At 42.8% G+C, this 11582-nt stretch overlaps 1 protein-coding gene across 2 annotated transcripts; it reads left to right on the top strand.

Annotated features, from left to right (window-relative positions):
* Positions 1 to 1772: 1772 nt before the first annotated feature.
* On the top strand, positions 1773 to 9450 carry LOC118966710. Of its 2 annotated transcripts, XM_036989807.1 has the most exons (5): positions 1773 to 3509; positions 3682 to 3772; positions 3863 to 4114; positions 4219 to 4320; positions 4443 to 9450. In XM_036989807.1, the coding sequence occupies exon 5, from the start codon at positions 4882 to 4884 to the stop codon at positions 8911 to 8913; it is 4032 nt and encodes a 1343-aa protein (XP_036845702.1). In that variant the 5' UTR covers positions 1773 to 3509; positions 3682 to 3772; positions 3863 to 4114; positions 4219 to 4320; positions 4443 to 4881; the 3' UTR covers positions 8914 to 9450. The 2 variants fall into 2 exon arrangements, with proteins under 2 accessions (XP_036845702.1, XP_036845701.1); XM_036989806.1 differs by having other exon boundaries at positions 1773 to 3772.
* The last annotated feature ends 2132 nt before the right edge of the window (positions 9451 to 11582 follow it).

Raw genomic sequence — 11582 nt, 5'->3', positions numbered from 1 at the left:
TTTTGCCCTGCATGGATCACCAGTGCGGTTGAATGCAACATTTCTGTATGTGCACTCAAAATATATTGTAGCTGAGGAGCCAGCCTAGGCTACTGCTCAAATGTTGCTGTAATTGGCCTACATGATTAACCTTTGCATGGTATTTTGTTGGAGGTTTTGTTTTGGTTTATTCATTGTTAAACTTTAAATACCTAATCCAGAATGTAACATTGTAGCCTAGCTAGGACTGTGGCATGTGTCTGTCTGTACACTTTCCCTTCGCTGCCCTTTGTAAAAGGGATACACGAAAGCATCGCAAATTAATTTGAATTCACAGATGCGGGGACATCGGGCAGTAAGTTCATAAAGTAGATGATTCAACTGTTGATTAATTTATAGTTGCTTGTGTGTCCTATTCGGCGCGCGGGCCATGTGTTTGACACATGTGACCCAGCCTATTAGCCACATTATGACTGACTTGTGATTGACTGTATTGACATTCCCAGCCTTAGTTACAGTCCTCAATTTTTTACCAAAATATTGAGTCATTGAAACTGAAACGGTGCATCCCGAATATTTGGAGGCAGCAAAAATGTACCAGGGCAGCTGTGATTTACAACCTGATAGCAATATTTTTTGGAATACCAAGAAATATATTAGTGAATTATATTTATCATGCATTGTACTGCATCCATCTATTCTGCCAACAATGCCTTACTGTACATCATGTAATTTTGAGTAAAATATAACCTATTTTTAAAACCTCCTGTATAGTTGGTTTTGAAGCATGAACTGGGAATTTGATATTTTTGCCTGATATTATGATTGTCTGTTTGTTTCATATCTGCAAAGTTGTCAAAATGCTGTCAGTTCCATTTAACTGATAACTAACATAATAGTGCAGATGGTACTATTTTGCTAAGTACAGATATTTATTATAGGTAATGGATGTGTAGGAGGGGACTTATGAAATTCTACAGCCTTTATGGCGCAGCAGATTGATCAGCTCAAATCTCAGGTGGGGTCACATTACAAATTCAGTAGTAAGCGATCATATCATATTGTCATTAATTAAATATTATTAAACTATTTTGGCTGAACAGCGTACCACTTAAAACCCCCCATTTCATTACTTTACTTATAATGGCGTGGGACACCTGACACAACGTCCCAAGAACATTCAGGGGACTTTTAGGGTACCATGACACAATATCCAACGTCCTAAAAACGTCCCCGAGGCAAAGTGGGAACAATACAAAACCTCCAGCGGGCCATGACACAATGTCTCAAGAACGTCCTAAAAACGTCCTCGGGAAAACCTGGGAACTAGACAAAGGTCCCCCAGAAAATTTGACCTTGGGACCATCACACAATGCCCTAAGGACTATTAAAATGAAAGTCCTGAGAACATCCTACAAAGATCCCAACATTATCTTGACATGGTCCTCATTGATGTCCTGGGAACTTATAGGGAACTAGACAAAGGTCCCACAGAGAACGTTCTCTTGGGACCATCACGCAACATGGACTAGTTGTACTAGTAAAATTAAAGATTGTCCTAAAAAAGTCCTGACATGGTCCTCTGTGACATCCTGGGAACTTACAGGGAACTAGACAAAGGTCTGTCAGAGAACATTCCCTGAATGTCATGTTTTAATGTTCCTAGAACATTCTCAGAACATCAGTGGGATAACGTGACGCCGAAACCCTTAAGGGACCTAATGGGAACATTGCTGAGTGTCCTCAGGACTTCCCATGTTTGCTGGGCATACCCTGTATATCAATGTCAGAGAGATTAAAGTAGACGGCACGCGTCAAAATGATTGATTGATGACCTTACGTCATTTTGACCTTTGCGTGTCCGAATATGTGCCCCCTCCCCGTCCCCCCTGTTCCCGTGGTCACGTGTTATTTTGTGTTATTTCAGATCTCTATGTCATCCTTTGAAGTATTCCAGTTGATGGATGTCTAGGGGGCTGGTTGAACTGTGGTTGTTGTGTTTGAACTTTTGGACCTGGTATGACCCCCCAGATGTATCGCCCATATGTGTATCTGATGAATCCGGAATGTCCTGGGCATATGCCTTATAAATGTCCAGAACAAGCAATTTTTAAAATAAAGACTTGAATATTAAACATCTAAAATATGTCTACAAGGGCAATTATCGGTGTGCTTTGCAGCTCATGTCAAGAATCCAACGACAAAAGCCTGGAGGATGTTTTGCGTGAGGCTCCCGAATGTTTTAAGGGCTTTTTGTGTACAAGCGACGGGCATATGTCTTACATCTTTAGCCCGGAGGAATCTACGGTTAAGATATTCACAGACAGCGTGTCCCAACCCTTTTATCGGGCAGAACCCGAGAGTTTTTCTCCAGCGCTAAGGATGAGAGAATGGCTTAAAATAAGACTAGCGCTGTGTCAAATGGAGCGCGCCCTAAGTGTTTCAAGGCTGCCCGGATATGCGTTGGAAGAACAGGTCTGTGGCCGAAGTGATATAATGGCCATAAGAATCGCGTCAATGGCGTATACCCCGGACTCCAGAGTGACAATTTTAGCATGTGAACAATTTGATAGTGCAAATGCTTCGAAAACGGTCAGATCACATGTATCTTCCAAAGCATGCAAGGATGTAAATTTTTTCCAAATAATGTTCAGTTTTAAATGGCGCGATTACCATATTTTCAGAACACTGATGAATAAGCTGGACAGTCTTTTCGAAAATCGGGAACAATTACGGCGATGGCCTCGGTTATCGTTGAGACATTCCCAAGACCCACAAGGCAGAAGGCGGATCTATCCCTGGAGTGAAAACGGCCAGAGCTTCGATGGAGCGGGCAAAAGACTTTGCGACGGGGAGTTGGAAACGGATAATGGTCAGGGCTAACCGGACCCTATATTTGTAAGAAATAGTAAAACATGTTGAATTATAAAGTGTGTTAAAATGTATGTGTTAAATATTTAGGAATTCAATAAAAGGAGTTTTAAAAACTGTATCTCACCCGTAACTATGTGAAACGGTATTTCACATCTTCAGCCAACTCGGTCGCGAAGAAAAAGACATTGAAAATCAGGGTGCGTGCATGAGTGTGCGTGTGAAGGAGCAGCAGGAGTGTGTGTGTGCGTTTCAAAAAACAAAGGGTTTGTTTGTGTGGGTTCAACATGGGGTCCCATCTGTAGAGAATCGTTTGAAATCCCAAAGTTTGAACTATCCAGCATATGGCCTGTCAAGGTATCGGCCGACCGCCCGGGGTTAAACCAGGATATCTAATCAACGCCCCCCCAGGACCCCCCAAACAAAACGCATGACAGAACGGTTCTTTGAATTCACAGCCTTTTGGTCTAAAGCAAACATACAGTTGGTTGCATACAGGCTATCTCTCGAAACTCATTCCGTACTTTAACAAGTTAGGGACAGAACGTCTATTTTTAACAAGTTTAGCACGGCTTTAGCGCAAACCCAAAGGCCCGAATATTTAACTGCCAGGACAGATAGCATAGGCTGTAAAGCCCTCCTAATGGATATTTCTGGAGGTGAGTAAATGAGAAATATAGTTTAAGATTTGTTTGAATATTATTGTAATAACAAACCCCCGAGTTATTTGGGTATTTCAGACCAAAGGCCAATATGTGTTAAAAAGTGTATATATATCGTATAACGGTTAATATTGTCTAACGGTGGCTAGAGTCCCAAACCTTTACGCAGCTTTTACACGGTTTACCTGATCTGGAACAACATGAGGGGGATACACACTCTCAAAAATCAGGCAGTCAGTCGCCATCAGACTTTTTTCGTTGTAAGTCCTTACAATTAAACACATACCCAAGAATATTTATATATAAAAAATAGTGTGTACTATTTTAAAAACGATTTTATGTATTTACAGTCGACATACCGCCAAGAATGATAAAGGATTCGTTATGGACAGCGGACACGAGTGACATGGATGCAATTCTACCGTTCTGTACGCGCGTTTTTTCAAACTCACCGGGAACGTCCACCCCCTCACGACATATTCCAGACCCCAACAGGCAACGCACAACTGTGGCCCAAGTACATTGCTCAGATTCAACCCCACCCGAAAAGTACGGCTGGGCCGGGAACTTGAGGCTTCGCGAGCAGGCGCTCCAAGGACATGGTATGAGACCATTATACGTTTATGTTATGTGTTATACGTCTTTTTATTAGTTATACCTCTTTTGATAGAATATGTTAAAACAAGGACAAATAATGTTTTTTCAGACTGCCCGGAGACAGACCCTGCAGAATCGGGAACGCTAGCTGAAAAAAGCCCAGAGCCCTCGGTATCAGCAATTCGTCAGAACAAGCGCCAAAAAAGCCTAGGTATTTTAACGATGTATTGTTAATATATATATATTATTAGACCTGAAATGTATTTGACATTTTATGTATCTAACATATTTTATATTTAATAACGTAATTTTGTATGTATTATTTTCATTCAGACTCAGCCCCGGCGAAAAACGGCACAGACGGACACATACACCTAGAGCTGGGGGATTCCGGCGCCCCGAACATTCCCGATGAAACAACCGATAGACCTGTTTTTAATGACATTTCAGATGTTGACGACCAGCTTTTCTGTGATGCGGCCAACCTTATCGACCCCGTCAATTCTACGGCATCAGTACCTGCAGTAGAACAAGAAAGGTTTTTCACATTATTTTCCAGGGCTTTGAAATCAAGGAATGTTTTGCTATACAAACGAGTGGGTGATTTAATTGAGAGACAGTACAGAGACGATATGTTATTCTGGCATAGAACAATTCCCCGCATGTTAAACAGCAAACCCATTAAAAAACGCAAATACAGACGCTAAAATCATACATGTAACCACCAATCATTCCCGAAAAGACCCAAAAACGCACATCCTTAATTATCCAAATGGCCGAACTACAGAAACAAGGTGCGACAGTTGAAAGCCTCTTAGCGCAGATCCCGCCAGAACTCTTAGAAGTTATTACACGTATGAACGAGTCTGGGGTGTGCGATGAAAGCATATTATCCCAGATTCCAGCCGAACTCCTAGAAATGATTAATCGCATGAACGAGTCAGGGGGGCCCGATGAAAACCTGTTATCACAGATTCCCGAAGCCCTCATAACCTTAATTAATCGTCTGAACGAGAGTCAGACATTTTCGGCCCCGGCAACCCCAACAGAGATAGACCAACCAATATCGCCCAGGTCCGTAGAGTCTGAAACGCCACAAGATGTTTTTGGGGAATTGGAAAATTGTCTAATACATCTGGCGGGAGATGGTCTTGATAGACGTGTCCGGGTTGTGTACCGGAATAAATTCAACAATACAGAGATTCGACAGTTTTTCAATTTCCTATGGGTGAATCAGAATCTTGACTATGCGTTGTTTTACATGATGATAACGGACACTCTGAACGATCTGTTAGAGACGGCTAGAGATTATGGCGAACCACGGGATGTTCTACAGTTGGAACTTTGTGGAGATAGCCTGCATAACACAGTATCTCTTATTTTACCCAATGGCGAAGCAGATCTTGAACAATTTACCGCGCTGCTAGAACGACTTGTTCAGTCAAATTTTGCCATCATAGCCGATCGAACCCTCGAGCTTGTAGTTCAAATAATACGTCAACCCCAGGGGGGTGGTGGGCAGAGAAGGAAGCTTGATAGCCTAATGCAATCGGAAATCCTAAGCAATAAAAGGGCCTACCTCATAAACGTTCACAATCCCGATAATAAGCTATGTTTTGCAATAGGCCTAGCGCATTTACTTAACCCAGGATGTACTGATCTGACGGCATTGCAAAAGGCTAGAGAGATCCAAACGGGGGTGGGTCTCGGTATACATGAGGGGGTTGCTTTTTCCGACATATTCAAATTTGAAAACCTTCTGAATATCAAGATTGTGGTTTTGTACCACAGTAGAGCTAATGCATCTCTCTTGAAGTTCCAAAACACCCCCCAACCGCACCCGCAGATTCTGTATTTTTATGTGCAAAACGAACATTACTACGCCATTACCAACATCACGGCGTTCCTCGGGACCCCCTATGTGTGTCCATCATGCCATACCGGCTACACCCGAAAGGGGGGGCACTCGTGCCGTTATAACTGTTCTGTATGTCAAGATGCAGAGTGCCCAATGCAACCCTTAAACTTGACACCCTGTGCTGATTGCCACCGCACATGTCGTTCGACCTACTGTTACGCTAAACACAAAATTGAAACATGGCACCCTAAGGCCTGTAAATCTGTAAGCATTTGTGCCATTAACAAGAAATGCCCAAAATGTCATTGCAATTACAACCTTAAAATAGATAGCCCTAAACCACATGTGTGTGGAATCATTCATTGTCCAATCTGTAAAGGGCCTTTGAAAAGCAGAGACGCTGAAGTGGTTCAAGAAGTGCCACACGAGTGTTATATTCAGCCCTTGGCTGAAGATGAACATTCAGAGAAATATGTGTTCTATGATTTTGAGACAAATCAGCAATCGGGGGATCATTTGCCTATTTTTGTATCTACCATGACATTCAAGGGGGAAAAGTGGTCTGCAGAAGGATCCAATTGTGCACTACTCTTTCTAAAACATTTTAGAAAGCCACAGTACAGAAACTTCACGTTTATAGCCCACAATGCTAGAGCCTACGATTCTTACCTGCTTCTGAATCCCTTGATACAGCAAGGCGTGGCACCCTGGGTCATAGCTCAAGGTAGTAAAATCTTGTGTTTTGTAGACCCAGCCTTCAACCAGAGATACATTGACAGTCTAAGCTTCTTACCCATGCGATTGGCTCAAATGCCAGAGGCCTTGGGTTTTGAAAACTCTGTGAAAGGTTGGTTCCCCCACTTCTTCACATCTGATGAGAATCTACATTATGTCGGAGCATATCCCAGCCCTGAAATGTACGGGTGTGATCAAATGTCTCCCAAAGAGCGTGAGAGATTCATGACGTGGTACGAGACAGTAAGACATGGCACCTTTGATTTCCATAAAGAGATGGAATCATACTGTGACAATGATGTGGTTATACTTCGTGAAGGATGCCTCAGATTCAGAGAAGAGGTAATCAAAGATGCAGGTATTGACCCCTGGAGTTGTACAACTATTGCATCGGCATGCATGAAAACCTATCGTACACACTATTTGCCGCCCGCTTCAATAGCCATTCCCTCGCCTGACAACTACCGACGCCAATTCAAGTCATACTCTAGTGGGTCCATTCAATGGTTAGAGTATATGGCCCAGGATAAAGACATTTTTATTCAACATGCTTTGAATCTAGGGGAGAAGGCATTTGGCTCTTACCATGTAGATGGCTACACACAGATTGACGGGGTTGAGACCGCGTATGAGTACAACGGTTGTTTCTTCCATGGTTGCAAATCTTGCTTTGTGCCCCAGACCCTGTGTGTCCTAACCCAAAAGACTTTTGGGGAAATGTACCAAGAGTTTCAAGACAAAGTTGATTCTTTACAGGCTACTTACGGTCTAAAAGTGGTTGTTTTGTGGGAGCACGAATGGACAGCCCTCAAAAAGTCTGATCCTAATGTTCAAGCCTTCCTTTCCAGCTTTGAAACCCCCGAGCCCCTGGAACCGCGCCAGGCCTTGTATGGCGGCCGTACCAATGCTTTGACATTGCGGTATGTAGCGCAACCCGACGAGACAATAGGCTATGTAGATTTTACATCCCTTTATCCTCATGTAATGAGTTCCTCATGCTATCCTATAGGGCATCCAGAAATTATTCATCGGGATTTTGACTTACCCCAAAACTATTTTGGTCTGATCAAAGCAACAGTCTACCCTCCTAGGGGTTTGTTTATACCTGTGTTGCCTTACAGGGGCCCTCAAGGAAAACTTTTCTTTCCCCTTTGTCGCACATGCAGTGAAAACATACAGCAAACCCCATGTGATCACTCAGATCAAGAAAGAGCCCTGACAGGGGTGTGGGTCACAGTTGAATTCTCTAAGGCTTTAGAGATGGGGTATCGTGTGGCCAAAATCTTTGAAGTATGGAACTTTACCAAGAAATCAGACACTCTTTTTAAAGAGTACATCAAAACCTTCTTGAGATGTAAGCAAATGGCTTCAGGCTATCCTGCATCGGTCACAGATCAAGAGAGTAAAGACAGGTACATTCAAGACTATCACGACAGAGAAGGCATCCTTCTTGACCCTGACAGAATAGAGGTCAACAAAACCAAACGAAATGTGTCGAAATTGTACTTAAACTCGCTTTGGGGCAAATTAGCGCAGAGGTGTAATATGCTAACAACGTCGATTATTAAAGACCCGGAAGAATTTTTGGAATTTGTTTTTTCGGACCAATACGAAATTTCACATTTTTCATTCTTGAGTCAAGACATTGCCTTGGTGCAATGGCGACGTAACAAGAAGTGGGTTCTACCTCCGGGTAATGTAAATGTGTTTCTTGCAGCATTTACCACGGCCTATGGCCGACTTGAACTGTACAAGCTCATGGAGCAGCTTCAGAGGCGGGTTCTTTACCACGACACAGACTCTGTGGTCTATGTAAGCAAACCGGGGGATTGGATCCCCCCACTCAGCAACTATCTGGGTGGCTTAACGAGTGAACTCGCAGAGGGTGACCATATCACCGAATGGTCCTCCTGTGGTCCTAAAAGCTATGCTTTTAGAACTAAGGACAATCACGTGGTTTTGAAAGCCAAAGGCGTGACTCAAAACTATGAAAATGCCCCGCGTGTAAACTTGGAATCAATCACACGCTTGGTCGAGGGGTTCCTAAATGACAGGAATAGTGACTTGGAGATTTTGAGCTCCTACAAAAAGATTGTTAGAGATAAAAAGGGCTTCCATCTGAGGAATGCCCCACTCACTAAAAGATTCAGGGTTGTCTATGACAAGAGACGGCTTTTGCCTGACGGGACCACATTGCCCTATGGCTACTGACTTATGCTACATGCAGCAGTGTGTCAGGCGTGACTCAAAACTATGAAAATGCCCCGCGTGTAAAACTTTGAATCAGTCACACGCTTGGTCGAGGGGTGCCTAAATGACAGGAATAGTGACTTGGAGATTTTGAGCTCCTACAAAAAGATTGTTAGGTCTAAAAAAGGGGTTCCATCGGAGGAAGGCCCCCACTTACTAAAAGCTTCAGGGTTGTCTATGACGAGAGACTGCTTTTTTGCCTGACTGGACCACATTGTCCCTTTGGCTACAGACTTATGCTACAAGCTACAGGGTGTCTTAAAGCTTAAGATATAATGACTGCTGTAGAAGGTTTTGACCCCCGGTTGCAACTACCATTTTCGGCCTTAATCGCAGGGCCTTCGAATAGTGGTAAAACTTGTTTTGTAAAAAGTATTTTAGAGAATTCTGAACATGTGTTATCTCAAAAGCCTGATAATGTTGTGTGGTGTTATTCTTGTTATCAACCTCTGTATGATGAATTGTTGAAGACAATAAAAATCAAGTTTGTTGAAGGAATACCTGATTCCCTGTCTGATGATGAACTTTTACCTCCTCATAAAAACAATCTGCTGGTTTTGGACGATATGCTATTTGCAGGTAGCGAACATCCTGAAATTGCCCGAGCATTTACCCAATATACTCATCATAGAAACCTGTCTGTGCTTTACTTGGTGCAGAATGTGTTTCACCAAGGTAAAAATAGCCGCACCATCAGTTTGAACGCCAATTACATGGTTTTGTTCAAAAATCCTAGAGACAAACTACAAATTAACACTCTAGCTCAGCAGATGTACCCGGGAAGGAAATCCTACTTTATGGAGAGCTACGAGGACGCTACCAAAGCGCCATTTTCTTATTTAATCGTGGATTTAAAAGCAAATACTCCAGAACACCTTAGGCTACGAACAGGTCTGTTTCCGTGGGAGTGGCCGGCTGCGTACATACCTAAAAAGTAACCGCTATGTCTCTGCGTTTAAAAAGAAACTTGCCCCTCTTGAGAAGCCTAGTTGGGGCTACATCTAATGAACGGAAGGCCATCTTGGGTCACTGTTCTTCAGATCTAATATTATCCCTATGTGAGATTGCTTTGAATCTTCTCAAAGGACGCATTCCACTCACCCTGACACAATTGAAAAAATTAAAGAGACAAAAGACCGCGATCAAGCTCTTTGCCAATAAAAGGGTCAGTCTTCAAAAGAAACGACATAGCATACAACAGTCTGGGGGTTTTCTTCTACCTTTACTAAGTATAGCCGTGCCCTTCATCACCAGCCTTATTGCAGCCCGACGTGGGGGTTGAACACATAGGGTGATGGCCAATAAAATGTATCTGGTGCCACAACAAGAGTTGGATAGACTTAAAAAACAAGTGCAGGGTCCCGAAAATATCAGACAAACAGCGGAAAATGATTTGGATACGGCCATGAAGGATATTTTGAATCAAAAAGGCTTGAACCCCTATGATAAGGTCCAAAAATACACAAACCTCTTGCAAAGGTATTTGTCCTTGGTGAAACAAGGGGAGAGAGAGACAGGCCATTTAACTATTTCCCTACAGGACCCTTTAAAAGATGACGAGCCTAGCGAGAGCCACGCCCCTGTAATGCCGGTACCTGTGAGCTTACCGTCTGAAGCTCAAACGCCTGTTGAAGATAAAGTTATGCATGACATGTTAGCCCATGTTCCGGCACGTAACAGGAAAAATGTTAGCTACATTATGAACAAGCTAAAAGACTCAAAGGGGGCAGCTACTTGGAACGACAAAGGAGAGTTTATCCTTCAGGGCTCGCTTGTCAAAGGTTCCCATATGCTGGACTTGCTTAAAAGTACCACATCTGCCCACAAGGTTGCTGATGACAGAAGACCTCCAGGATGGCTTCAGTTTCTTAAGGCCCTGGCCATCCTCAACATACCCCTCTCGGGTGTACCCAACTATAAGACTCGTCAACAGATTCACTCTTTAAAACACACACCTTCAACGAAATACAGCACCCCTAAAGACGACCCAAAACCCTCGCATCCTTATGAAATGAATGACGATAACCCATTTACCCCCCTGAACGCCTCCGGACCTTTCCCTAATCCCGATCTCTCTGGGTGGTTAGACTTTTGAATGACTTTTGAATGACTATGATTAAATTCAATAAATTTTATTTGAAAAAATAAGCAATTTAACATTTGTGGCATTCTTGAAACATTTGGCGTGAGCATACGCCTTGATTACACGTTCTTAAATGATACACATTTGAACACTTTTGATATTTTCTAACAAAACAAGCTACAACTTTATCATTACTTCTTAAATCATCCTTATAAAGAGACATAACATCTTCAAAAGAAACTCCCCGGGCTCTTTGGCATAGATAGAATACACAGTGGTGACCGCATGTTGTGGAAAGGTTATCTTGCACCTGTTTGGTGTTGTAGTATATCTTTGAGCCGTTTTTGGTCAAAAATTCTTTAATAGATTTAGGGAAATGTGAAAAACCCGGGGGAAAGCCATAGGAATCAAAAAAAGTTGAGATTTTTCTTCCTCCTTCCGCTTCTAATGTCACAGCTAGCCAATGTTCACCCGGCATGTGTTTAGGATGGGTATTGACAATAAACATGGCAGGCCGCACCATCCATTTCTCCATAGGTAATTCATC

Source organism: Oncorhynchus mykiss, chromosome 10 (genome assembly GCF_013265735.2).
Source record: "Oncorhynchus mykiss isolate Arlee chromosome 10, USDA_OmykA_1.1, whole genome shotgun sequence".
In the NCBI taxonomy this organism is placed as follows: Eukaryota; Metazoa; Chordata; class Actinopteri; order Salmoniformes; family Salmonidae; genus Oncorhynchus; species Oncorhynchus mykiss.
This window is presented reverse-complemented; position numbering and strand designations above follow the sequence as displayed.

What these genes read in the sequence shown, in the direction of transcription:
- LOC118966710 (XM_036989807.1), top strand. Translation starts at nt 4,882, where the DNA reads ATGGCCGAACTACAGAAACAAGGTGCGACAGTTGAAAGCCTCTTAGCG.